The following is a 26,908-nucleotide window of genomic DNA, read 5'->3' as shown; positions in this document are numbered from 1 at the left end:
AAACAGAAAAGTGACATCATGAAGAATCAGCAGGTTAGAACACTATGTGATTAGCTAGATTACTAGTAAGAAAAGAGTGAAGCTTGGGTGTCAGCCCTGCCACAGAGAGAGACAGTCAGGTCATGCTTAATCAGATCTTTGTCACTTACACTCTCTTTCTGTCTCTCCCTCTCTCTCACAGACATGCTCGCACACAAACACACGCACAAGTGAGTTTTACGAGTGCACTTCAAGGTGGTGTATGCGTGCATAAACACATTCCTTTGCCATAGCAGTTGGTCCATGCACCCATCTCCAACGCCCAAACAGAGGAAAAGAAGCAGCATGAGCTCAAAAGAAAGAGAGACAGTTTAATGCAAATATACTGACAGGCAGAGGCAGACAGAGCCTTATACAGAGACAGTTTGGCCGAATGAGATCGGCAAAGAAAAAGCTTCATGTTCACTGCAACACCTACTGGAGTCCCAACTGTGATTATGAGAGGCGGATGGTCAAGCAGCTGAATGGAGTTCAATGCTGCAGTTGGCCAAACTAGGAGAAGTCTCTATATATGACTCTGGCTCATATGATAGACTGAGAGACATACAGATGTACAGACAGACGGTCAAGCGGTAGGTTCAGTGCTTATCTGTTTTTCCAAAGAGCATGTCAGACAGTAGAAAAACACCTCATGCAGCCTGAGAAGGTTTCAGAATGTTACTTTCTCACTTCGTCAGTGCTCGGTTTGTTTTCATTTTGTCTCCATGGTAAGAGTAAACTTTCGAGTATATGACGCCCACCAGTGTGACCAGAGAGGCCCGGAGGTCAGGGCACTGCTGTGTTACTTATTCCTCTCAACCATTTCTTTTCTGTCTCTCCCTCTCTCCCTGTTGGCTCTTTCAGCAGTGCTTGATGGAAAAACAATGATGGTTAAAGTACGAGGAGAAAAAAGGGCGCTGGAAGATAGAGAGGCAAAAGAACTGCTGATGAGAAGAGACTGCAACATAAATACTGGGAGAAGCTGTGAGGTAGATGACTGGTTAATGGTTCTTATTTCCCGAATTGAGGCCCAACTGAAGAGGCATTCACCCCTGGTATAATGAGCTGTAATCCATGGTGACACCTTGTGGCATTAAGAGCATCTTTTCTTCATATGTCATATGCTCACATCCCATTTAAGGGTGGAGGCTGATGTATTTTTTTAATTTTTAATTTAAAAATTCTTTACTAAAGAACTGAATGGATTAGAGTAAAATAGCTTATTGCCCTTTGTTTTTTCCCGACAAAAGTAAACTTAAAGGTTAATCTCTTTAATGGGACTTGCTCATGGAATTAACTAACTCAGCTTGAAATGAAATGAAACTGGATCCATAGATCACTTCTAAAGATCCAGAGGAATCTCTAAGATCCAACACAGCTCAGGTGAATGACGGCAATAAACAAAGACTTTTATCATTTTTATATCTCCACTTATTATTTGTGATATTTCCTTCGGATTTGCCTTTGCTGTCTTCTCATAGAATTGGTCAGGGAGTCAGTGGTGTCAATGTCAGGGTGTAGGCACACCATAATTCAACAGGGCACAAGTCTGGTTGCTTTAGAAAGAACTTTGGGTAGTGGATTAGAGTCTGTCCCTGAAACAAACTGTGGATAAGCAGCAATGCTGGGGGACAGGCCACTCTGTTTGGATAGCACATGGGCATCTGCAAGTAATGTGAATTTGGTGCTTTGGTCCAATCAGACAACCAACCCCTGGCAATGAAGAGGACATTTCCCTCATCTTAAGAGGTCATTAAAAAAAAAAAAGGGTGATAATATAAAACAATTTCCTGAATTGTGACAGCTTCACTGCCAACTTAAACTTGTGGTCACTCATAGTATTACAATCCAAATCTCTTTCACACTGTTAACAAATTAATATAAATAATCATAGAGTAAAACTGTTTACAGGACAGCCACAACTACTACAAGGCCAATTTTACCTTAAATATTTTTTAAAACAATTTTCAGTCCATTTGCCCCAGAAAAGTATGACTATCCCAGCTGACACTGGACGAGTTGCAGGGTATAAACTGGACACTGCATCAGGTCATATGCGTACATGTTTGCACTGGCATAGAAGAGGAAAATACTGAAAAAAAAGTGGGGATTTTATTTCTAAAAAAATGTCACTATAAAAAGATTAATTTATACCCCTTGTAAGCTGTTATAAAATCCAGTTCTAGCTATGTGTTATGTGTGCAACTACGCTTGCTTACACACCGCTTGTGAAAAAATAAAAATGGTGCTCACAGATTTCCAATTTCCAATAAACATTCAAATTACTGTAACACAAAGTCAAAAGAGAGCCATGACTTTGATTTTCCTCCGGATTGTGGGTGTAAAAGCACACTTTACCCACTGTAAGCAGGTTAGAATGCGGACATTCACTGATAGCAGTAATGTCTACAACCAAAGAACATCTCAATACTCACAAATTTCTCACAAAAAATGGTTAAGCATTTTTATCACGATTTTGACCAAAGGGACTATAGATGGCATATTAGGGCCACATTAAGAACAGAAACATTACTGTTAATTTTGAGAATAAAGTCAAAATCTTGAGATGAAACTCAAAAGACAAAAGCTAAAACACAATTTTGACTATGCAAGTTGTAGAGCGTATAGTAGCTGTGGCAGTGTTTGATTTGAAATGACAACTTAAATCTCAACATTCTGACTTCATTCTCAAAATATTATTTTAACTTTTATTTTAATAATATTTAATCTCAAAATCTCTTTCTGTAATCATTACAGAAAGCACTTAGAGTCCGTGGTAAATCTTTAACAGAAGAATCAGCATGCATTAGCTGAATGGTAGCATTTTATGGCAAAATCTTGGCCCACGTAAAGAAAGTGTTGTTTTGTTTCAGTTAATACAGAGGGAAAGATTCACCTTGACTGGCACATGCATAAAGAGCCATGGCTGAATACTCTTCCAGGCACATTACAATATGTGTTAGCACCATACTTTCATTGTTGGTTCACCTGACCTCTCGTTTAAGAAAAACCCTTTCTGAAATATATATATATATATACATTTCTCTGGCTTAGGCTTGTGACACATTCGGATTCATATTTTCTGCATAAACCAAGCTGGAGTTGAGAACAATGGGAGATTTTATTTGACCACTGGATGCCTCCAGACAGCACAAAGTGATTCAGAGAACACAACCTGGGTCACATCAGACTCAAAGTTAATGCTTGGTCCTTCACATTCTCTCCCTGTTCCATTTGTTTGTCCAAATCCATTTTGTTTCCCATCAGGGGCTCAGCCACTACAGGATGGCTGCAAAATGTAAAAAGTATGTGTCACGCTGCTGTTGAGTAACAGATTTGGACATAACAAGCTATTCGAATTAAGGTAGAAGACTAGAAAAAGCAAGCAAATGAGCTAGCAGACCTAAAAACTTGCTTCATACTTGGACTGTACATCACTCCTTCCACTCCTCTACAACCAACTTTACACCAAACCAATGTTCTACTTCCAGTGTTGATTTTTTTAACATGCTATATTATAAAGTGTTGAAGTGAAGGATATGTTTCCAAAGTACTTAAACAAAGGCCAGGTTCCTCCTACTGTCTGCACAGGGTGATTGTGACAATGAGGTGTCAACAGTGCTGCCTTGGGCCTCTCTGTATTTACACCTACATGTGATGAGAATGGTGGAGAGGAGGTCAGCATGAAATGGAGGAAGGGAAGGATGGACGGAAGGGAGCAAGAAAGGTAAAGAGAAGCAACTGAGAAGACGGTTGATGACAATCAAATGAAGAGACAGCACAAACACACACATGCATGCACGCAGTCACGCAGACAGGTATACGAGCACAGGTGCACACACTCACACGCCAACAGAGAATACACACAAGTCAAACTGCAGCTCTCGGATATGTCAGCAAAGAACACGTGTTCAAACAGGCTTTCACACAGACGTGCAGAACTGACATACAAAGAAATCAAGAGAAAAGATGGAAGGGTGATTGCTATTCTAGTAAGAAAATGGAGGATGACAAAAAGGGATGAGGTAAAGGACAACGTAAGGTCCAAGAAAACTGAGAAAAAAAAATTAAATGAAGAGAAACCTACTAAAGAAATCTTATCAGTATGCTACACAAGAGCCTGTATTTAGATCTGATAAAATCTAAATACCACTACAAAAGAACAACTCTACTTATGAAGAACAATTAGAAAACATTTCACATAATATTTCTGCAAACAGGGAACCTGTAATATCTCATAAATAAGGAAGAAAGACAAGAAAGAGAAAACTGCCATTGAGAGAGAGAGAGAGAAAGGGGTGAGGAAAAACAAAGTGGACAGAGAGAGAAATCAGGACTTTTTGGAGACGTCAGGGGGCCAAACTTGTGACGTTGGAGCTGGAAATACTGTTACAGAAATAACCAGTTGACAACAATTTCAGCACCGAACAAAAGTGAGAGAAGAGGAAGAAGGAAAGCTAGAAAGATAGAGGCAAAAGGAACCGTTTCTTTATAAAACTACATTCTTAAAAAGAGCAGTGTGTTATAGGGCTTTTATACTCGAAGGTTTACAGTATTGCTGAAGCCACATGGAAGCCTTTTGTTAATGATAATGAATTCTATGGCAGTGAAAAATATTTGTAGCATTTTCCAAAGTATGTAGAGACTCAAGAATGTATTAGAGAAGTACTACATTGTGTTGTTGTTCAGAGAATAGAAAGACACCTTTACAATAGAGATTTTTACAACAGAGGCAAACCACAGTAACTACGCTTGACCTCAGTCACGGACAAGAAATAACACATTGTGCAGGAGGAGCTGTTATCTGCTCTCTAAACTTCAGGATGCATCCGTAGCTTCTGAGAATTATGCATAACAAACTCCTTGTTTTTTTAAAATCTGAGTCACTTATAAAAGTGTTGCATCTTTTGCATCAGGGCACATCAGACAGAGAGAGAACAGTTAGCTCCCTCCTGCACTGACAAACAACAAAAACAGTCTCTGGCCTGGGACCAGGAGTGGGTTGGGACCAGACCAGACAATACCAGAACTACACAGCCGTGGCAGGATTGGGTGCTGTTTGAAAGGGAGAATAAGAGCAAAGAACAGAGGACACATTGCACACAACACGAGTAGCGAGCGAGCCGGAGGGACACAACCATAGAGAGTCAAAATACTGCAGTCCACGTGCCGTGCAGCTGTGTGGCAGTGTGTGGGTGGTTGAGTGGGTGCGAGTGTGTGTTTCTGTGTCTCTGAATGAGTGTGTGAGTGTGTGCATGTATGCACGAATGCTTCTGTATGTGTGTACATGCGTTCGGCGGACTCACTCCCAGGGGCTGGGCTGGTATTGGCTGTTGCAGTAGAGAGAGCTACGTGAGAGGGGGTAGAGATAGTGTTTACGTCGTGGAGCTGACTGAGCACAGAGGAGCGCCGTCTCACCGCTCCCTGAAACGAACCGCTTCGCTTGAACGTGCTCACTACCTCCATCTGCAGGACAGAGATACAAACAGCATCATTCAGTAAGGGCAGGAAAGTCCAGTCTGAGTGTGTGCGTGTGTCTTTGGTCCTTTTAAAAGATTCTCCTGTCACAGACAGAGTAAAAAATTCTCTGATTTCAGTGTATCATAACTGATTCATGAATATTACTAACAAAATCTGTGCATCTACACACTACGCACTCAGACCAAACCCTCTTAATGAAAAACTGGCCACTTTATGCAAAGACAGGCACTTAAGCAAAGAGTCTGGGCTGGCTCTCTGACACTCCTTAGGAGGAGACTGCTGTCGTTTCCCTGTCTTAAAGTCCGCTCTCACACAAAGTTGTGCAAGAATCAATCAAAGCAATCAAGCGAATCAGTGGCCTGTCTAGTTGCATAAGCTTGCGTACAACATGTAAATACTCACTCCTGCACGCACAAACATATACACACACATACACTCACACCATTTATCTCCTGTTATGTTTCTGAGCATCTAAAATAGCACTCTCAAGGTAGAGAAGGCCATTGTGTGATTGTGACTTTGTGGAACAAAAAGGTTAGCTGCGTTGGGGAGAGAGAGAAAAACAAAAACCTGAATCATTATGTTTGGCACAATTCAGAAGAGCACAACAGCATGGATGAGAGAGACTGACTTTTGAAGAGTAAGAACAAATCTAAAATTGTAACTCTCAAAGAAGAGTCAAATATGCAGCACTTCTTTCTTTCCAAAAGTCTCTTTAGTTAGCGTGTGACGGCCATGATACTAACAGTTTATTTAGGCAGTAAGAACACTCCCATAGTAATGTGGATTTTATCATGCTGCACATGATTAAAGAAGTGCAGCTCTTTGTGATTACATACCACATCTTTTAAAGATTCCCCAATCTATCTGTAATTAACCTTAAACAAACTGCTTGTGGTCATGACCAAGTGAAGCTTCTGGCTGACATGTCTAGAAATCTGTTGGTGAGACTTTTGGTTAGGGCCTGGTTAAACAGTACCTGGGTCTGGATACGGTTGAGGCCTCTGAACCAGAGGATCTGTCCACGGCGCAGCTCTCTTTCTGCACAGTCGATCTCCTCCTCATCCTCTGCCAGCTCCTCCCCTTCCTCCTCCCCTGGTTCTAGTCCCAACCCCGCCTCCTTCAAACACGGCAGTCGCTCTGCAGGAACTGTAGCAATCACCTGGAAGCCAGATTTGTAACAATGTTACTTGACCAGAACAAACCAGAGTGACAAAATAATGAGCAGCGTGTGTGCTTTTCCAACCTTAGTTCACATGCAGTGGTTTATTATTTAACTGTCAGTTTTAGCACAAAATAGCTCTGAAGTGTTCTCTCAGGCAGTGTGAATATATTTCCTTAGCCTCACCTTGGAAAAAACCAGGTCTGCCAGCCTACACTTGCTTAGTGTTGTTTGATTCAGCAGGCTAAAGAGCTACTTACCTGCCCCCAGAGCAGCTCTCCAACTCCCACAAACAGACACCAAAGCCACTGCTCGATGTTGAGAGGAGCACAGCTGAAGGGTTTCCCTCCAAACTGCACAATCACGATCTGCAGCAGAAACACAGGAAAAGAACTCATTACACATATACACAAACAAAGCAGAAAGCAGTGCTACACCATGTAGCTCTGCTCTATCCATCACTAACTTTCACACTTAGCATATGACACAAGTCCCATGATAGGGGCAGAGTTCTCATGCCACCAAAACTTACAATCCCAACAAAAAGGGGAGTCCTAAGGGCTTAACACTGAGCCCTATTTCATCATGCCCAATTTCATCTAATCTTGCAAACTAATTAGGGTCGAGCTTGGTTAGTACATAGATGGGTGATTACCGTTGAATACCAGAGCCTATTTGAGTGGTTGTGGCTTAGAATGGGTCAGCAAACAAAGAAAGTTTGTAATTGATCCTTGGCTCCACAAATCTATATGCTGAAGTATCATCAGGCAAAGTACTAAAGCAAGAGGTTCGTACGGAATCAGCCATTGGTGTGTGTGTGAATGTGAATGTTGTTGTTGTTTTTTCTACTCAGAGGACAATGTCTGAACATCAGGCTTTTCAATATGTTAGTGCTAACACTGATAAGTAAAAACCACAAATGATTATATTAAATAAAGGATGATATTACTTTCAGGTTGTGATTAATGTGGCAGAGGTATGTACACATACATATGAGGTCAGAATTACTAACCTCCCACCCAGAAAATGTCTGTTATTAAAGTAACTCTCAGGTGTTGTTAAATGGAACAAGAGAATTTCAACACAACCAAATATCCTAGTTTTATGTGGATGCTTATATTATTTTACTTTGAAGACAGAAATACTTTTTTTTCCACAAAAAGCAATCATTTGCCTATCCTTTTTGCTCGATAACAGCCCGCAGTCATTTGTTGTCTCACTCATGTCTCCTGAGCAATCCACGCGGACTCTTCTTTGGTGAATCTCTCAAGCTCCTCCAGATTTTATGATCTTCTGGCATGGACCTTGGTCCACGAATTTTCAATGTGATTCAAGTCAGTGCTTGGTGCAGGCCAGCCAGTAATATTCACTTTGGTCTTCTGGAGGTATAATTTGGAACATTGTCGTGGGGGAAGGTGACAAAGTGACAACCCAGACCCAGTTTTGCTTCTGACTACTTAAAGCTTTCTTTCAAAATCTTTACATACAGTGGGGCAAAAAAGTATTTAGTCAGCCACCGATTGTGCAAGTTCCCCCACCTAAAATGATGACAGAGGTCAGTAATTTGCACCAGAGGTACACTTCAACTGTGAGAGACAGAATGTGAAAAAATAATCCATGAATCCACATGGTAGGATTTGTAAAGAATTTATTCGTAAATCAGGGTGGAAAATAAGTATTTGGTCAATAACAAAAATACAACTCAATACTTTGTAACACAACCTTTGTTGGCAATAACAGAGGTCAAACGTTTACTATAGGTCTTTACCAGGTTTGCACACACAGTAGCTGGTATTTTGGCCCATTCCTCCATGCAGATCTTCTCGAGAGCAGTGATGCTTTGGGGCTGTCGCCGAGCAACACGGACTTTCAACTCCCGCCACAGATTTTCTATGGGGTTGAGGTCTGGAGACTGGCTAGGCCACTCCAGGACTTTCAAATGCTTCTTACGGAGCCACTCCTTTGTTGCCCGGGCGGTGTGTTTTGGATCATTGTCATGTTGGAAGACCCAGCCTCGTTTCATCTTCAAAGTTCTCACTGATGGAAGGAGGTTTTGGCTCAAAATCTCACGATACATGGCCCCATTCATTCTGTCCTTAACACAGATCAGTCGTCCTGTCCCCTTGGCAGAAAAACAGCCCCATAGCATGATGTTTCCACCCCCATGCTTCACAGTAGGTATGGTGTTCTTGGGATGCAACTCAGTATTCTTCTTCCTCCAAACACGACGAGTTGAGTTTATACCAAAAAGTTCTACTTTGGTTTCATCTGACCACATGACATTCTCCCAATCCTCTGCTGTATCATCCATGTGCTCTCTGGCAAACTTCAGACGGGCCTGGACATGCACTGGCTTCAGCAGCGGAACACGTCTGGCACTGCGGGATTTGATTCCCTGCCGTTGTAGTGTGTTACTGATGGTGACCTTTGTTACTTTGGTCCCAGCTCTCTGCAGGTCATTCATCAAGTCCCCCCATGTGGTTCTGGGATCTTTGCTCACCGTTCTCATGATCATTTTGACCCCACGGGATGAGATCTTGCGTGGAGCCCCAGATCGAGGGAGATTATCAGTGGTCTTGTATGTCTTCCATTTTCTGATGATTGCTCCCACAGTTGATTTTTTCACACCAAGCTGCTTGCCTATTGTAGATTCAATCTTCCCAGTCTGGTGCAGGTCTACAATACTTTTCCTGGTGTCCTTCGAAAGCTCTTTGGTCTTGGCCATGGCGGAGTTTGGAGTGTGACTGTTTGAGGCTGTGGACAGGTGTCTTTTATACAGATGATGAGTTCAAACAGGTGCCATTCATACAGGTAACGAGTGGGGGACAGAAAAGCTTCTTACAGAAGACGTTACAGGTCTGTGAGAGCCAGAGATTTTCCTTGTTTGAGGTGACCAAATACTTATTTTCCACCCTAATTTACAAATAAATTATTTACAAATCCTACCATGTGGATTCATGGATTTTTTTTCACATTCTGTCTCTCACAGTTGAAGTGTACCTCTGGTGCAAATTACTGACCTCTGTCATCATTTTAAGTGGGGGAACTTGCACAATCGGTGGCTGACTAAATACTTTTTTGCCCCACTGTATGCTTCTTTCTTCATAGTTCCTTCCACATTGATGAGATTCACAATTCCAACCGCTGAATAATATTCCCCCCACCGTGTTTCCGTGTAGGAAAGGTGTTCTTGGATTGTACATCTCGCTTTTCATTCTCCAACCAAAAGAGTGTGTCTATTCAATTCTATTTATACAGCGCTAAATCACAACAGTCACCTAAAGTCGCTTTATATTGTAAGGTAGACCCTACAGTAATACATACAGAAGAGCTAGCTCTATGGCTAGAATTCTAGTTTCAGCTCATCTTAACAATGGATGCATAATTGTTATGACTGCCGTCGTGTGCTGGGGTTCTGACATGTAAATGTGAGTGTGCAGGTGCGCCTCCAGGAGTGGTGGATCCCGAAGATGGTGTGCCCGGATTGGATGCTGCTCTGGAGGCGGAGTAGAAGATGGCGCGGTTGAAGACGGCAATCCATCCATCCTCGGTTTTACCCCAATCGGCTGGGGCTGCGTCATGCCCTGTGTTGCTTTGTGAATCCAGGAGGAAGTTGGGCACAGTTTTCTCATGTTTTGTTAGTCAGGAAGGTAAGTGATTATTGTTTGGTTATTTTTCTCTGGGGCTAGGCAAGCAGTTGCTCCTCTGAGTTAGTTTCCTTTTCTTTGTTATTTTGGCATGGGTCCACCCCAAAGCCTGAGTGACTCCTATGAAACCCGTTTTTGTTTCGTTCCTGTAAATAAACCATTCCTTATTTTAACTGATGGTGTGATGTGCTGCTTGGGGTCGAACTGGGGGTGGATCATTCCTCTTGCTGCGGTCGGGTCCCCTAGACCGGCCGTAACAATAATCTTTTCTCAAGGTTGTCGATAGTATGCTGCAGTCTAACTTGAACTCGTCTGCAGAAGTGGTTTTTCTTGGTCTTGTTAACCTCTGGGTGGTCTTGGGTCGATTTGTGCCATTTTTCATTGTTCATTTACACGCCATTTGCACTGTGTTGAATGGAATATAGCGAAAGTCTGCAAAAAAAAGTTCGGTCACATTTACTGTTAAAATTTCAGTATGACTTCCGGAAATTAGCTTCAGTGGCTAAGCTACAGACAAACTTACACTATCGGTCCTAGTGGTCGATTTGTGCCCCATTGAAACCCATTATAAACGCTATTTTTCACGGCAAAAAAATTACGGTCAAATCGATCGTGATCGGTTATGTTTCCGTTTCCGTTTGCAGTACTGGCCTTAGAGTTGTAATTTTTTTATTTGTCCACCGGGTGGCGCCCTTGCTCCACATTTGACCCCGGGCTGGAAAACAGCGGGCTGCTTAAACAGACCTGCGGGAAACGAAGCCTCATTTCCGGCGTGCAGCAGCGGCTTCGCCCGCTGATCGGGCGGGACCATTTTCGGCCCCTAGGACCGTTTGAGGGTGCTTTTTTTTTTTAATCAACAGGAAATGACGTATTTGTTGTGACGTGGTACCGGACGTGTGTGTTGGAAAAAGGGGTCCGACGCAACATGCCCCGGTCATCGTCGGGAGTTAACCCGGGAGGATGCACTGATTTCAGCCTAGAGGAGGAGCATTTGCTGCCTGGAGACCATTTTCTGGTCCTGAAAAAAAAAAAAAAAGGCGATCGAAATGAAGGTTGGTGCCAATCTTTAGTCCATCTAAAGGCCTAATTATAATAACAATCAAATATTACTTCAAATGTTTTTTTTTTTTAAATATTTCGTTTTGTTTTGGGGGGCTAAAAAAAACGGTGTGCTCATGTAATTAAACTGCGATTAAAAGGGTTAAAATCCGCGAAATGTAATTAAAACTTGACATGAATATTTCAAGGAGAAGTAGGTCTAAAAGATTGGCTAATTTAAAGTGGAAAAAAATATTAATATATAAATTTTTTACAGCGCTTTTTAGGGCGTGGTCGATTTGTGGCTCTAAGCCCGATAGTGTATGCATTTTTCTAGGACCCCCCAGAGGTTAAAGGTAAACCTTGTTAGAGAAACCATAGTTGGCAAGCACAGCAGTAATGCATATCTTGTAGCTGATCACCAGGTTTGCACAGATCTTAAGAATGATTCTGGGAAACGCTCCAAATTCCTTAGTTGTCTTGGCTGCCACTTGACAGCTTAAAGCTTCAGCTCCCTCCACAGCTTTTCTACAGGACTGAGGTCTGACTTCTAGATAGACCTTTATGTGGTTCTTCTTTAGCCACTCCTTTGTTGGCTTAGTGGTGTGTTTTAGGTTACTGTCATGCTGGAGAACCCATCCATTGCCCATTTTCAGTATTCTGGCTCAGGTAATTTGTCCTGTACGCTTAGCACAAATACAGCCCCAGAGCATAATGGTTCTACCTCTGTGCTTGAGGGTGGGGATGATGCTCTTTGGATCATAAAAGCATTTATATTGCTTCATTTGACCACAGCACTTTATTCCAAACCTTCTCTGAATCATTTAGATGGTTACTGGCAAATTTAACACAGGCGACTGTGGCTCAAGAGATGGCAGTTCGTCTTGTAATCAGAAGGTTGCCAGTTCGAGCCCCGGCTCCGACAGTCTCGGTCATGGTGTCCTTGGGCAAGACTACTGGTGGCGCCAGTGTCCGGCAGCCCTGCCTCTGCGCCCCAGGGCAGCTGTGGCTACAATGTAGCTTGCCATCACCAGTGTGTGAATGGGTGGATGACTGAATATAGTGTAAAGCGCTTTGGGGTTCACAGGGACTAAGTAAAGCACTATACAAATACAGGCCATTTACCATTTTTTATATACATGTGCCTTCTTGAGCAGGAGGACCTTGTGGGTCTTGTCGCTGCAAGATTTCAATCCATTATGGTTTTTTCATCATTTGTCTCTGCTGTAGTAAATAGGCAAATATCAGCAAATAGGTTTGATAATAAATAATATCAACTCATTAATATTGTTAGATTTGTATTGTTGATTGTCATTTATGCTTAGAAATATTTAACCATATATGCTTAGAGGTGTATAATCATTTGTAGATAGAAAGGATGTCTCATCCTATTAACTCTGTGTAGAGGGGGGTGCATACATTCCTCTACTCAGAGTGTCCTGGCATGGATCACACTCCCTAGGAGAGTTTATCTTCTCCTTATTGATTTATGGTATAGCAAACACACGTATATCTGTTTGAGTATAAGAGCCTTTTGTTCAGACGTCCTGGCACCAGCCTTTGGGGAGTCTTCACAGGGTCACATCTTGACCTCACACACACACACACACACACACACACACACACACACACACACACACACACACACACACACACACACACACACACACACACACACAGTATTCTTTGTTCACATGTATACCTATGTAGACGTCATATGTTAATGAACCTATGCATATTCATGTAACCTCAATAAAAGAACAGTGGTACGGGAGAACGGACGAGAGCAACTGGGGTCAAGCGAAGGAACGGCGTTTGTCCGGTCTCTCCCGTGCACGAGAAACATGAAGAACTTTGCCTACTCGTGTCTTGCGTAATTGTCTTGTGTAATTATATTGTCCTTAACGTTCCAGCGGATAGGTTCAAGCTACAAACCTATCAAATATACTGGCCTAAAATGTATAAGGCCATCTGCACCCAAAAGCCTGTATCAGGCCAGCTCTGATAAAATGTCCTTTATTTCAGGGTCACTGACTTTGTACAACACAAAAGACTGCAAGTGTTTTAGTCTTATTGCTGCAGGGAAAACACTCAACATTGACAAATAGAATATGTTCCTGCTGCAGTGTGCTGATTTAAACGAATGAGATTTGAGTTTAATGGAGTATATAGTCACTGAACACTTTAGTAATTTTTTGTATTTCCCAGATTTCTTTGAGTGTGGATTCTTCTGATTCCAAAAACAATCAACTGGAGAAGAGGCTTGCAGTTGCCCTTTACTGGGAGATGGAGCTTTTTTGTTTGTTTGTTTTATAGAAACAGGAAAACATGGAGTGGGCTTTGAGAAGAGTGAGTGAAATCATATGACCTCCATATATGTGAAATATATTACTTTAACTTATCTTCAACCATCAGATGTACTGCTCTTGTGTCACCCTGCAAATATTTGTTGGTTTCTAAAAGCACACTTAGATCAAGTGACACGAGTTAAAACTTTGCATGAACTCTGAACTCTTCTACAAGTACAACCTCTTCTACTTTTTCCAGATTATCTGTGATACAGATAAAAACATCAACATTACATAATCATACAATGCTGCTCTTAAAACTGGATTTTACCACCACTTGAGTTGTGGAAACTTCTGGACCCCTGGAGATCTGTGACCCCTGGGCAGATTCATCTTTGGTAACTCAGACTTGATTGTAAGCTGAGAACAGGGAATCTCTGCCATATTAGGCAGAGCAGTCAGTCTGCCCCAACTTACATTACTGTGTAAAAAGATGTATATAATGTATAGAACTAAACTTTAAGAGTAATTATTCCAAAACAATATATGTGGCTTGCTCAAACCACTTCTTTAAGCTCAAAGTAAAGCAGCACTCTTATGTCCTCTAAGGTCTACATGCCTCAGTGGATGTACCAACAGCACTTGATCATTTACACGTGGAACAAGGCTTATCAGTGACACTGCCATCTTTGGACCAACCCAGAGAGTCAGAAATCACACTGTGAATACGATCCATCATATCACATATAATATCATTTTGTAGCTTTCTTACTTATTTCTTCCTCTTTCACCTCTCTCAAGCTGCTTCCACTCTTCAGATCTCTCTGATTTTATTTTAATACAAATCTGTTTTTTCATCACTATTATACCCCAAATCCCTGCTCCTCCCCTCAAGCCCCCCCTCTCTTGTTTTTCTCTACCCAGGGTAACAACAAGCACCGTAGAGTTCTGAAAATATTCTTCTTCTTTCTTCCCTCCTCTCAGTCTCTCTTTGTTTTCTTGTCTGTATTTCTGTGTACACAGAGTTCCTTTCTCATTGCATTGCTAATGTGTTCAGCATGAGTCAATTGATCCAAATATGGACTGAATCTATAAAAGTGACCAAAACAGCAAAATAAATGACTAAAATATAAAACCCAGTTACAGTCTCACTTCTTTTGGGAACATTACTTTTTACCCCAAACTAAACTATGTTGTAATCCTTTACCAAACTGTTGAGAAGAGACATTCATTTATGTCTCACTATAAATAATTATGATACAAAAAATAATTTAGAGTTCTGGATATGGAAATGTTAAAATAAATCACATGTCAGTGACATGCCATTTATGTAATGAAGTTCCAGTAAAAAAAACATGTGTTTTGTAGACTATGAGCTTCCATTGCTAGTCTTGCATCTTAGAATAGAACTTAACTGAACCAAATGCAAATGGTCATTTTTAATAAGAATTCATCCCTCATACGGTTATTATAAAGGTGAGAACCTTAGCCATAAATCCAACCCAAGCTATTTTTGTAGCATGCTGTAAACACTTTAATTTCATGGACTTAAGTGTGACATTTTAACACTGGAGTCTGTGAGGTTTGATTCACTCTTGAAACAGCCACAAGTGGTCATTGGAGGAATTAGTTTTTGGCACTTGAATAACACAGTATGCTGTACCATAAGAAGGACAAAACATCAGCGGCTCAAAATTTCCTCTATGAAATACTAAAAGGTGTTAAAGGATTAACCTGACCTGCACAGCAAAAGTTCCCAAAACAATGGAGCAGAAGATTGGGTTAGAAAAAATGCCATCAAAAACATTTCTCTCTCCATGGATTTTGCGAGCATTGATCTCGTTGAAAAGCTGCATGAGGACAAAGGTGTTGAAGATAATGGTGTAGTGCTCAGAGGGCGGGGAGTGAAGCGGAGCATTACGACCACTGTCAATGTTGAACATTCGTTCGCCTGGAGAGCACAGAAAAAAGGAAGAAATAAAAGAACATTCAGACTTGGTCTTAGTAGTAAGATTATAGACAGGTTTAGGTTAGGGCTAGCATGGCCAATTAATTCGGGATGTTACCATGCTGCCAAAAAACAATTTTAAGTACATAAAGTCACAAAGAAAGGTGCAGTTGAGTGTGTTATATTATTCTAAAAATTTTCTAAGGTTTTCTTCCATATTGCCAAACCCTACTTCTGAACTCGCTAGTCCTCAGTGCAACACAATATTTTACCTCAATGATATAACACACTGTTGGCATTAAAGAAATTGTTCATATTTATTTGATAGATTCCAAACTGAGCATGTAAATGGGAATTTTCTTCACACATAAAAGTTATGGAGTTCCACAGGGTTCTGTGCTGGGACTAATATTGTTTCACTTAGACAATATTATTAGAAAAAATTATAAATTTTCATTCTTTCTCCATGAAACCAGATGATACAAATCAGCTAGTAAAACTACAGGTATGTCTTAAAGCCCTAAATGCCTGAATTTACTTCTTTAAAAAACTGAATGGCAATGGGCCTAGAAAGAACAACCATGTATTAGCTTATGCAGTGGCTCCTTTTAAAATCCAGAATTGAATTTAAAATCCTTTTCCTCATAAATTTTTTTTTAACAAGTCATACTTTAAAGAACTCATAGTACATTATTATCCAATCAAAGCACCAAGAATGCACGCTTACTTGTAGTTCCTAGAATTTTTAAAAGTACAAAGGAAGACAGAGCCTTTAGTTGAGGCTCCTGTGGAATCCAGTTTGGATGTGGAAGAAATACACTCTCTAATTTTCTGATGAGAAACTTGCCTTTTTGATAAAAAGTTATTGTTAGGTGACATGATAGGTGTCCTTTGTGTCTCTCTGTTCTCTTCCCTTTCCCCTCACTCTTAACTGGCCATGGTAAATGATCGCCCTACCCTGACCCTGGTTCTTCAAGAGGTTTCTTCCCGTTAAAAGGCAGTTTTTCCTTCCCATCAAATGTTTCCTAACAGGGGATGTTGCTATTTCTTTCTAATATTGTCGTACATATTAGCCTACAATACAAAGTGTTTTTAGGTGACTACTGTCGTATATTGGGAATATAGAAATAAAATGTAATTGAATTGATTAACCTCTTAAGCCCCAATGCCCCCCTGATACGGGGGCAAAAGGCAGGAGATCAGTTAGGCTTGGGGCTTAAGAGGTTAAGGTTAGCATAAAGGGAAGGATATCCTTAAGTTATACCCTTAAGTATCCTGAGCCTGTGTATCAACCAGTACTCAATCTGAGTATATAGCCTGTATGTGTGTTTATTTTTAAGTGTATTTCTGTACCTATGAACAGCAGGGTAAAGATGATGACCAGCTGGTACACTCCATGGCCCAGGATGTTCTTCATCATGGTCAGTGAAATGAGCGGGTTGTTCCGGCCATAAGGCTTTCGTAGCAACAGGGCCTCAGTGGGGGGCTCGGTAGCAAGGGCCAGAGAAGCAAACGTGTCCATGATCAGATTTACCCACAGCATCTGCACCGCCTTCAGGGGAGAGTCCTGCAGAGAGATTTGCAACCATGGGTTGGTATCACAAATCGTGCATAAAGTTCTCCTGCAGTAATTTATTTCTTCTACAGTTGGAATTACTAATTATTTTATTAATTGTCTATGTGTGTCTGCGTGGTAAAAGTAATCTAAAAGTGACTGTAAGGTTGCTGAGGACAGACTGTCTGCAGTTAAATTCGTTTTGTATTTTCCATTTGTTTTTATTTAGTTTAACATTTTTATCTTCAGTTAATTTCAGAGTAGGTTTACTAATTTAACTTTTGTTTTTATATGTGTGTGTAGGTTCTCGGTCATTCTGTCATGAATCGCTGTACGGTAGGCAGGAGTTGGACCCAAAATGCAGGCACTCAGGCACGAGGTTTAAACACAAAGAACTCAGCTTTATTTGCTGGCAGGAGTTAGGATGCCTGGGTCGTTGACCCAGGGTTTTTGAGTTTATTATATTATTTATCATTTCTAATCTTGGGTTTCTTTGTTAGAGTTCTCTTTTATGGTTTATGTCTCTGTGCATCGTTAGTTGCTGTCTCCCCTGTCTGCGATATCCCCGTATCCAGTCAATGTCTGTGTCTGTCCTGGTCCCACGTCTCTGTTCCCTCTGTTGCAGTGCCTGCGTGTGAGTCTGTGTCTTTAGTTCAGTCTGTGTTATGTTTCCTGTTTTATTTTGAAGGTCCATGTCTGATGTTAATGTATCTGGTTTCGCTTCCCCTTGTCTCGTTAGGCCTGATTTGCCCCAGCTGTGTTTCCCTCCTGTTACCCATTCCCTGCCTGATTGCTCCCTCTGTGTATTTAAGCCCTGTGTTTCTCTGTGTCCGTGTCGTGATCTACCCTCATTCATGCTGTGTGGCCTGAAAATATTCCTGCCCTGCCCTGCCCTGCCCTGCCCTGCCCTTGCCTGCCTGCCTGCCTGCCTGCCTGCCTGCCTGCCTGCCTGCCTGCCTGCCTGCCTGCCTGCCTGCCTGCCTTTCCTGCCTGCACACAGCCGGACAGCAGGAGAAAGTCATACAAAAGCAAACTAAACTGGAAACTCACAAACTAAACTCACAGTGAGACACAGGGATATCCCAAGGTAAGTTTTCTGTTCCACATTCGGAACAGAAAACAAAAGCAGTGCACAGTAAACACCGGAGCCCAAGAAAACAGCCCAAACACAGTTCAGTTCAGGGGGCCGACCGTGCGGACGGCTACGGCGGCGGCGTGGAAACAGTTCAGGCGGCTGACCGTGCGGACAGCAACGGCGGCGGCGACTCAGACGAAGGAGATCTTGGGGAAGAGCTGGCCATGCAAGGTGTGGACGAGGAAGTGGCGAGTCAACCGCAGGACCAGACCACACGGCAGCTTAGCAGCTGCGGGACCACACGGCAGCTTAGCAGCTGCGGGACCAGAGGAAGCTGAAGCTGACGCTGCAGACGAAGATCTTCATCTTCGTCTGCAGCCTCGGATGAGGCTGGACCAGACGTGGATGAAGACTCGGATGAGGCTGGACCAGACGAGGATGAAGACTCGGATGAGGCTGGACCAGACGAGGATTAAGCTGGACCAGGCCGTAGCATCTTGGACCCTCCAGCGGAGACGAGGAGGTTCTGGCCAGGCTGACCTGAACCCCCAGCGGAGACGAGGAGCGGCTGGAGAGGTTCCCCTGAACCCCCAGCAGAGACGAGGAGCGGCTGGAGGGGTTCTCCTGAACCCCCAGCGGAGACGAGGAAGTGCTGGCCGGGCTCACCAGAACCCCCAGCGGAGACGAGGAAGAGCTGACCGGGCTCACCGGAACCCCAAGCGGACGAGGTAGATGGCGGCGCGGGAGCTGCAGAGTGCTTAATCTGCTCACTCGAGCCTCCAGCAGGAGCAGATGCAGGGCTAGAGGGTGTGGGGACCCCTGACTGAACATTAGGCTGACTAGGTGGGTGAGTGTGTGGCTGACCAGGGAACTGAATTGCTACAAGGGACTGAACTGAAGTCTGAACTGGCACAGGGGACTGAACTGAAGTCTGAACTGGCACAGGGGACTTTGGGGTCCCTAAGGACCCCAAAGCGCTTTACACTACATTCAGTAATTCACCCATTCACACACACATTCACACACTGGCAATGGCAAGCTATACTGATGGCTGTAGTGATGGCTGATGGCTGTAGTGAGAGTGGTGAAAATGGAGTAGGTGGTGGAGTTGATGACTGCACAGGAAAATGAACTAGGGGTGACTGCACAGGAAACCGAACTAGAGGTATTAATGACGATTGGGGAGAAAGTGGAGCTGGTGGTTGAGTAGATGACTGAGCTGGAAATTGAGCGGCGACTGGGCGACAGACTGTACTGAAGGAGACTGAAGTGCTACAGGGAACTGAACTGGTGGCTGCTGAGCTGCAGGAGACTGAACTGGGGACTGTAGTGACGGTTGTGGTGACAGGGACATGGGAGACTGAGCTACAGGGAGTGGAGACACTGAAGACGGAGTTATGAGTAGCAGGGCTATAGGCTGTGCTGCGGGCAGCAGTGACGATGGTGGTGGAGGTGTAACGGGTGGAGGAGTGGCCGAATTGGTTGCGGGCCGGGCGGCTAATGGCTCAGCCACAGAGTGCATTAATGGCAGGGCTATAGGTTGAATGACTGACTGAGTAGCAGCCTGAATGGCTGAGTGTAGTGATGGTTGTGGTGGAAGAGAAGCAGCTGGTAGTGTGGATGATGGAGCTAAGGGCGACTGAGTGGCAGACCGAACTGATGACTGAAGCAATGGTAGAGGTGAAAATGGAGCTTGTGGTGGAGTTAATGACTGTGCTAGCGGGGACACAGGAGACGCAGCTAAGAGAGCTACAGGAGGCTGGCAGCTAAGAGAGCTTCAGGAGGCTGGGCAGATTCACATTACTATCCGTAGCACAAAACACAACCCCTGAATGAATAGTCCCACGGTTCAACACAGAAAAAGAGAGTTTATGAGAGTGAGAAGAGAAAGTCAGGAGAGAATGGAGCCAGCTAAGAAGAGGAGGATGTCCTCCCCTGTGTGGGAACATTTTGATTTTATTCCTCCCAACAAGGTATGTAAATTTCTACAGAAGATGTATTTTCATAATACTGATGGTGCAATACAATTTATGTTAAGGGGCTTTACTTTTGTACAAGGTGAAGTGTTTGCTATGTGCCAGGGAGCTGGGATATAACAACATCAGATGTGCACCTTGTTAGGCCTCTGGCTTACCACCACATATTTTAAACGCAATGCAGGTTTCTGTAGAGGAAACCCTAGATGTGCCATGGGCACATTCTTTACATGGAGGAAGGGGAAAGTAAAACTCTTGGCTCTTATAAAGGGACAGCACCTAGCCACTGGTACAGACACCAACTAGGGATGAACAGAATGACAAACAGTGCTGAGGAGTAACTAGGGATGGGTACCGGTATCCGGTGCCATGATGGCACCGGTTCTGACATAAACGGTAGTAACCAGACCGAAAAGCAGCACACATTTCGGTGCTTTATTTCGGTGCTTTATTTCAGTGCTTTTTTTTCCTGAGCTGTGATACACTTTAGATTCTAGCCAATCATTTTACGTTTCCGAGGACAGTAGGCAGGTCCAGGTACGTACGTGCGTTCTTTTAGAGCAGAGCTACAGATTAAAAATGCCCTAGGCGAAGCGGTCAAAAGTCTGGCTGTACTTCACAGCAAAAGATGCAAACTCAGCAGCAACAAGTGCTTTAAGCTGATACTGTGATACTGTCAAAGGAGGTAACACCTCAAATCCGATGAAACACCTGGCGACGCATAGCGTTTTTTTTAAAAGCCGAGAAATGCGCCGTATTTGATAGCTTGCTGCGAGACCTCACACCGTGCACATCTACTGCGGGTGGGTTGCCAGTTATCGGACCCAGAGCAACATCCCCAAAAAACCCGAAGAATAAAGTCCTGGCCCCTAGCCCTGCCAGTGTAGCAGAAATGATGACGGATGATGATGGCAGCAGCCGCCGTTCTTCTCTGCGTGAGTAGCTTAATGTTGTTCGTGTGTAATTTACGTTGAGTAGGCTATTAAATTAATGCATGTAAGGTGAACTAACAAACATCATCATAGCTACATGCGGCTGTCTTCTTGTTTGATGGCAGATACTCCCTTCACCATGGCCAAAAAGGCTAAAATGACCAAAGAAAAAGTGGAAAACAGTTAAACATGAGAGGTTTTTGGACAAAGTTTGTGTTTTTTCCATTGTTTAAGCACTGCTTCCAGCCAAGAGTGATACCATATATGCCCCATAGCTGCAGAAAAGGCACACATTGTTATCTTTTTACAAAAAAACAGCTGAACATGAGAGGTTTTTGGACCAATTTTGTGTTCTCCATTCTTTAAGCACCGGTTTGAGCACCGTTTAAGCACCGGCACCGTTTCAAAAGTACCGGTTTGGCACTGGTATCGGATAAAACCTAAACGATACCCATCCCTAGGAGTAACACAATACATGTACCGGCGTTACGTATTTAAAATACAAAATATGAGTAACTGTAGTGCGTTACAGTTACCGTTTAAATAGGTGATAATTAGAATACAGTTACTTTGTTGAAATAAACGGTTTATACGGCAGTCTTTTCCTGTTTCATATGTTAGGCTCTTAGGCTCCCTCTTTAATTTTGGATTCTTAAACGCATTGCCAGAAACCCAAAGAAAACATGCGAGAGGCTCTAGTGTAAGCATCCTGTTAATGTTGGTGGCATCAGTTATAAATGTGTCACTTCAGTCTCTTTGATGTACTATTGCTTGCTGTGTGATTTCTTACTATTACTGAAGGCTACTCACCACCGAGCTAACATTGTTAGCTGGCGTTAGCTAAGGTCAGTTCACAGACTACAGACTGTTAGACTTGATGGACAGCATTAACAACCTGCTAGCTGCAAACAATCATGTAGAGTTCTGAAAGCAGACAAAAAGAAAACATATTACTGATGAAAAGGTTTTCTATACGAAATCACTGCAAGAAGTGCAGCCTTACCTACTGTTTTTTTTACTGTTACTTATTATTTATATCTTTAACATGTTTCTTTCCACATGTTTCTTTTTCCATAGCCGACAGCACCTCTGTCACTGTGGACGGGTCACTGTCACATGTTGAAATGTAACTGATGCAGTTTTAGAATGCTCAAAAACAGCTGAATTTAATTTTTTCATCTAGATTTTAATAGTACAGAATATAGCCATTTTTAAATATGTTTCCAGCTTGTTTCTAATGATATGATACAGTATGAAAGCATGTAATGTGAGATAAAAAGATATATGATCTGATACTCCTTTGCAAACTGACCAGAACCATTGGTGTCCTATAATAGTCCACTCTCCGTGAAGTAGTGTGTGTGGCTGTCACCTCCAAGAACAGGAACTATTCTTTGAGAACTAGCCTTCTTTCTAGTTACAGCACCTCTTCCATTGTGTCTGCCTGCAATGGCAGATCTAGAAAATTGTACTTTACATTGGGTGGGGGCAAATCAGTCTAGGCAGGGTGGCACATACCTCTTAGTGAAGTATGTGGAAATCTGCCTGGTCTCCTCTGAGTTTCAGCCATGACTTAGGGACTGAAAGCAGCAGTTGCCCAGCTGACCGGAGGGAACTAGTGGTTACATAAGGCTTCAACAAATCTGACAAATAAACGGGGCCAAACCATTTAAGGATTTAAAAAACAATAAAAGAACTTTAAAACTGATCCTAAATTTGATTGGAAGCCAATGTAGAGAGGCCAAATGTGGTCGAACTTTCTTCTACCAATTAAAAATCAAGCCACAGCATTTTGAACTAATTGTAAGACCAGCCCCTATTAAAATGGAATTACAGTAATCCAGGCGTGAAGTAATAAAGGCATGAATTACAGTTTCTAAGTTACATTTGGAGAGAAAGGGCTTGCCTTCGATAGACGTCTGAGGTGGTAGAATGCTGATTTTACCACCCCATTCATGTAGTCATCAAAGGTAAGTGCAGAATCGATCTTTACTCCAAGATTTATGTTTGAACTATTCAAATGAGAGGTCAGAACAGCGAAATCAACATCTGGAGGGTTGGAAAATTGATTTGGGCCAAGTAAAATCGCTTCCGTTTTACGATCGTTAAAATTAAAACTTTTGTTAGACAGGTATGATTTAAACCTCAACAGTGCCAAGTCAGAAATTCCCACACAATGGTGAAGGTGGGAGATCAATAGATTGTGATCCACTGTGTCGAAGGCAGCGGTCATGTCCAATAAGACCAGCACTGCATATTTACCACGATCAGCAGCTACCAGAACATCATTGATAACTCTTACAAGGGCTGTCTCCGTGCTGTGAAAAGGCTTAAAACCGGATTGAAAAATTTCAGACAACTGGAAGTCATTCAAGTAGTCCATCAGCTGAGTATAAACAATCCTTTCCAAGATCTTACTTAGAAAAGGAAGCTTAGAGATAGGTCTAAAATTTGACATGATTGAGGTATCTAAGCCAGGTTTCCTAAGCAAGGGATGTATAACTGCATGCTTAAACTCACTAGGTACTTGACCAGACAGAAGAGTAGTGTTAATAATGTTCAGAATTTGAGGTCCAATAATACGAAATACCTTTTGGAGAAAGCGGGGAGGAACCACATCATTCGGAGAACCACACGGTTTAGCATTTAACACCAGTTTCTCTAAATCAGGCAGAGCAATTGGTAGGAAGGTGGATAGCAAACATGAGCACGAAACATGCTTAGAAGGGTCGGCAATAGGAGTTGGAGGTCTCATGCTTTCAACCTTGTCCACAAAGAAATTAATAAACTTATTACACAAAGCCTCAGAGGACGGCACGGAAGCATAGCAAGTACAGAATTTATAGTGTTATACAGAACACAAGGGCTATGCCAGTTTTCTTCCGAGTGGCTGCTACTCAGAAGAAAAAACAAACAAAAAAGAAAAACAAAATTAAGTGCACGGTGAAAACTAAATGTCTGAGATGACCTTTAGTACAAATGTACAAGTTACGTCTGACCCAAAAGCTCAGACTGCTTTCAAACATTGTTTCAGAGCATTTTTCTACACTTGGCTACCAATCTAATTGTTTGCAACATTGGCCAAATTCAATATAAGCATCAAGATGCTTGGAAGCATGATAGTTCCTTCTTCGTAATTAAAGATTGTTAAAGTTGTTCATAATACAGAAATACAAACATGTAGTCACTAGGGGTGGGCTTAAAAAATCGATTTTCCCAAATCAAAACTATTTTAGTTTGAATAATGCGATATCGATTCATTAAATCCTGTATAAATGTATTTTGCCAGAAACACCAGAATCTCAGGTTAAAGCTGACAAAACTATTTCAACAACCATCAAACAGCTAAAACAGCAAATAAGAGCAGGTAAACAGATTCCGCAAAAAGATGTAAACACAAAGCGCGGATCTCGCCGTTCACCCGGTGGCACATACGCGACACGCCATTGGGTGCCGAAAGTCGACATGTCACAGATTCTGAAACTGCAGGTTTTGTCACTCTCCCACCAAAATTCACTGAACCAGCAGCAATAGAAGATCAAAACTACGCTTCATGTTTGAAAAACATTAACATGATTTCTCTCTTGCTTTTGCTGTTCTGCTTCCACCAAGATAAAAATCATACTTCCTGCACAGCTATGTGTAGACCAGTTTACCATCAGAAATCTGTTTTCTGCATTATTCGTTTGCTTATCAAACACCAGTCTACGTTGTGCACAGCACTGTCGCCCGCTGTGTTTTTTTTATTCAAAAATGACCTCCAACTAGAAAGTCTAATTTCTGCTGTTCAATATCGAAAAAAGTTTAGTTTTTACAAAATATGCCTAATTGCAAAATACTTACCTCTGCCTCTAATAAAACCCCTGCAAAAAGCCAGGCCAGGAAAATCTCCTTTATGTTTTTCTATGCTTTATCCTCAGTTACTTTGACACAATTTTGACTGTCTGAGTCAAAACTGAATCAAATCAAATCAGTTATAGAAATAGAAATCGATACCCAGCCCTAATAGCCCTATTACATAACTGTGCATTTCTAAGTTGATCATCATTACTTGTCAAACATATAGAAATGTTTCCAAGTGTCAGGACATCACTGCTTATATAAGCTTGGTGTACAAATGCATAAAAAAGCATTGTGCATTACGTTTGCCCTAGCAGGTATAAGTGAGCGACATTTACAGAAGTGATATCTGTGTGTGTGTGTAGGAAGGCACATGTGTCAGCATATATGTGTATTCATCTGTCTGTCTACCTGGGTGATACAGGCCCCGGTGAAGGCCACGATGACAGCCACTACGTTGACTGTGAGCTGGAACTGTAGAAACTTGGAGATGCTATCGTAGACGTTTCTTCCCCACATCACTGCCTTGACAATGCTGCTGAAGTTGTCATCAGTCAGGATAATGTCAGACGCCTCTTTAGCCACGTCCGTCCCTGCGATACCCTGACAGAGATTGAGACAGAGTGAGGGGGAGTCAGAGACTCATGACATGATTCATGCAAGCATTCAAGCATCCAAATTACTTTGGAGTGCTACTGTCTCAATATCATGCTGTCCTGCCTCCAAGTGCTACCACTTGGCATGAGTAAGAGCTGTGGCCAAAATAAAATGCACACTACTCAAAACACTTGTTATTACAAAGTACAATGGAAAATACTCTGTCCTTTACAGATTTATAATAGATGTATTTTATACATCTTGAATCATAAAAAGATTTACTTCAAAAATACAGAATAAGAGACTGATTACGACAAAAAATGTCATGACAGAAGCACATTAATCCCAAATAAACACTAATGGTGAACAGTATCTCAGGTTACCATGGCAAAGCCCACATCAGCCTTCTTCAAAGCTGGGCCGTCATTAGTTCCGTCTCCTGTTACTGCAACAACCTGCCTCTGTTCTACAACGCTGCTATCAATGATGCCTGGGTGCAAACACAAAGGAGGAAAAAAAACAGTTTTAATTGGCAGTGAATCGGTTTGTATATGAGTGTGTGTTTTGGTTTATGGACTCACCTTTAACCAAAGTGTGTTTATCAGTTGGTGAGGACCGAGCCAGCACGCGCAGTTTGGGCCAGATTTTATCGATACGCTCCTGTTCAATCTGTTAGTTTAAAACAAAGAAAAGCCATAAACTAGTCTCTGCTTTAACTACATGTCACTGTGGATTCAAAGCGTTAAACATGTTACAAAGGTGTGACTGACAGAAAAAAATAATAAGGAGAAGAAGCACTTGATTCTTATATACTGCCCTCCCTCATTCAGTGTAACCATCCTGTACCCTTGTATAGTGATCACTTACACACAGCATTTTTAAGTATACATTTAAATTCATACTCCATAGAAAACTAGAGCCACAGCACTAATCAACAGCCATCTATCCCATTAAGCATTCTGCTAAATTCAAAGCCTAAAGCTAAATAGGCGGGATAAAAGCATTGCCCATACAATTTTTGCCTTTTATTGTGTACACTAACTACAGTGGATACAGCCATGCCAGAGGTAATCTGAACCTCTTTATATTGGTTGCAAACCTAAATAGCTTTCCTTTGATAATTTAACTGATTTTAGATGCCATCTTGGTGCAAGTGGACTATGAAAATAGAGTAGCTAATATTCTGTGTGCTGCATCCTGCATGCTCTGTCTAGGCATCTACCTCGCACAGTGTACTTCCTATAATTAGAATGCATCTGACTCCTAGTGTGTTTCATTTTAGATTTGTGAATTATTTGTGATTTGTGAATAGTTTCTCCTCCTGTCATGGTTTGGCAGCCCTCGCCAGTTG

The 26,908-nt window shown here is 42.2% G+C and overlaps 1 protein-coding gene across 2 annotated transcripts in view; it reads right to left on the bottom strand.

Moving 5' to 3' along the window:
* atp2b3b (ATPase plasma membrane Ca2+ transporting 3b) overlaps positions 1-26,908 on the bottom strand; it is a 110,966-nt gene that overhangs the window by 8,651 nt on the left and 75,407 nt on the right. Inside the window, exons 18-25 of one of the 2 annotated variants that reach the window (XM_085392973.1) lie at positions 26,139-26,226; positions 25,941-26,047; positions 25,372-25,563; positions 16,936-17,149; positions 15,374-15,585; positions 6,922-7,029; positions 6,479-6,661; positions 5,325-5,484 (exon numbers count right to left, since the gene is read on the bottom strand). In XM_085392973.1, the coding sequence (XP_085249099.1) occupies positions 5,325-5,484; positions 6,479-6,661; positions 6,922-7,029; positions 15,374-15,585; positions 16,936-17,149; positions 25,372-25,563; positions 25,941-26,047; positions 26,139-26,226 (1,264 nt within the window). The remainder of the gene's footprint in view (positions 1-5,324; positions 5,485-6,478; positions 6,662-6,921; positions 7,030-15,373; positions 15,586-16,935; positions 17,150-25,371; positions 25,564-25,940; positions 26,048-26,138; positions 26,227-26,908) is intronic. The other variant, XM_085392972.1, reaches the window with a different exon arrangement.

The sequence above is a fragment of the Rhamphochromis longiceps genome, linkage group LG20 (assembly GCF_057381845.1).
Source record: "Rhamphochromis longiceps isolate RC_006_pf linkage group LG20, R_longiceps_female_GT1.1, whole genome shotgun sequence".
Lineage (NCBI taxonomy): Eukaryota > Metazoa > Chordata > Actinopteri > Cichliformes > Cichlidae > Rhamphochromis > Rhamphochromis longiceps.
This window is presented reverse-complemented; position numbering and strand designations above follow the sequence as displayed.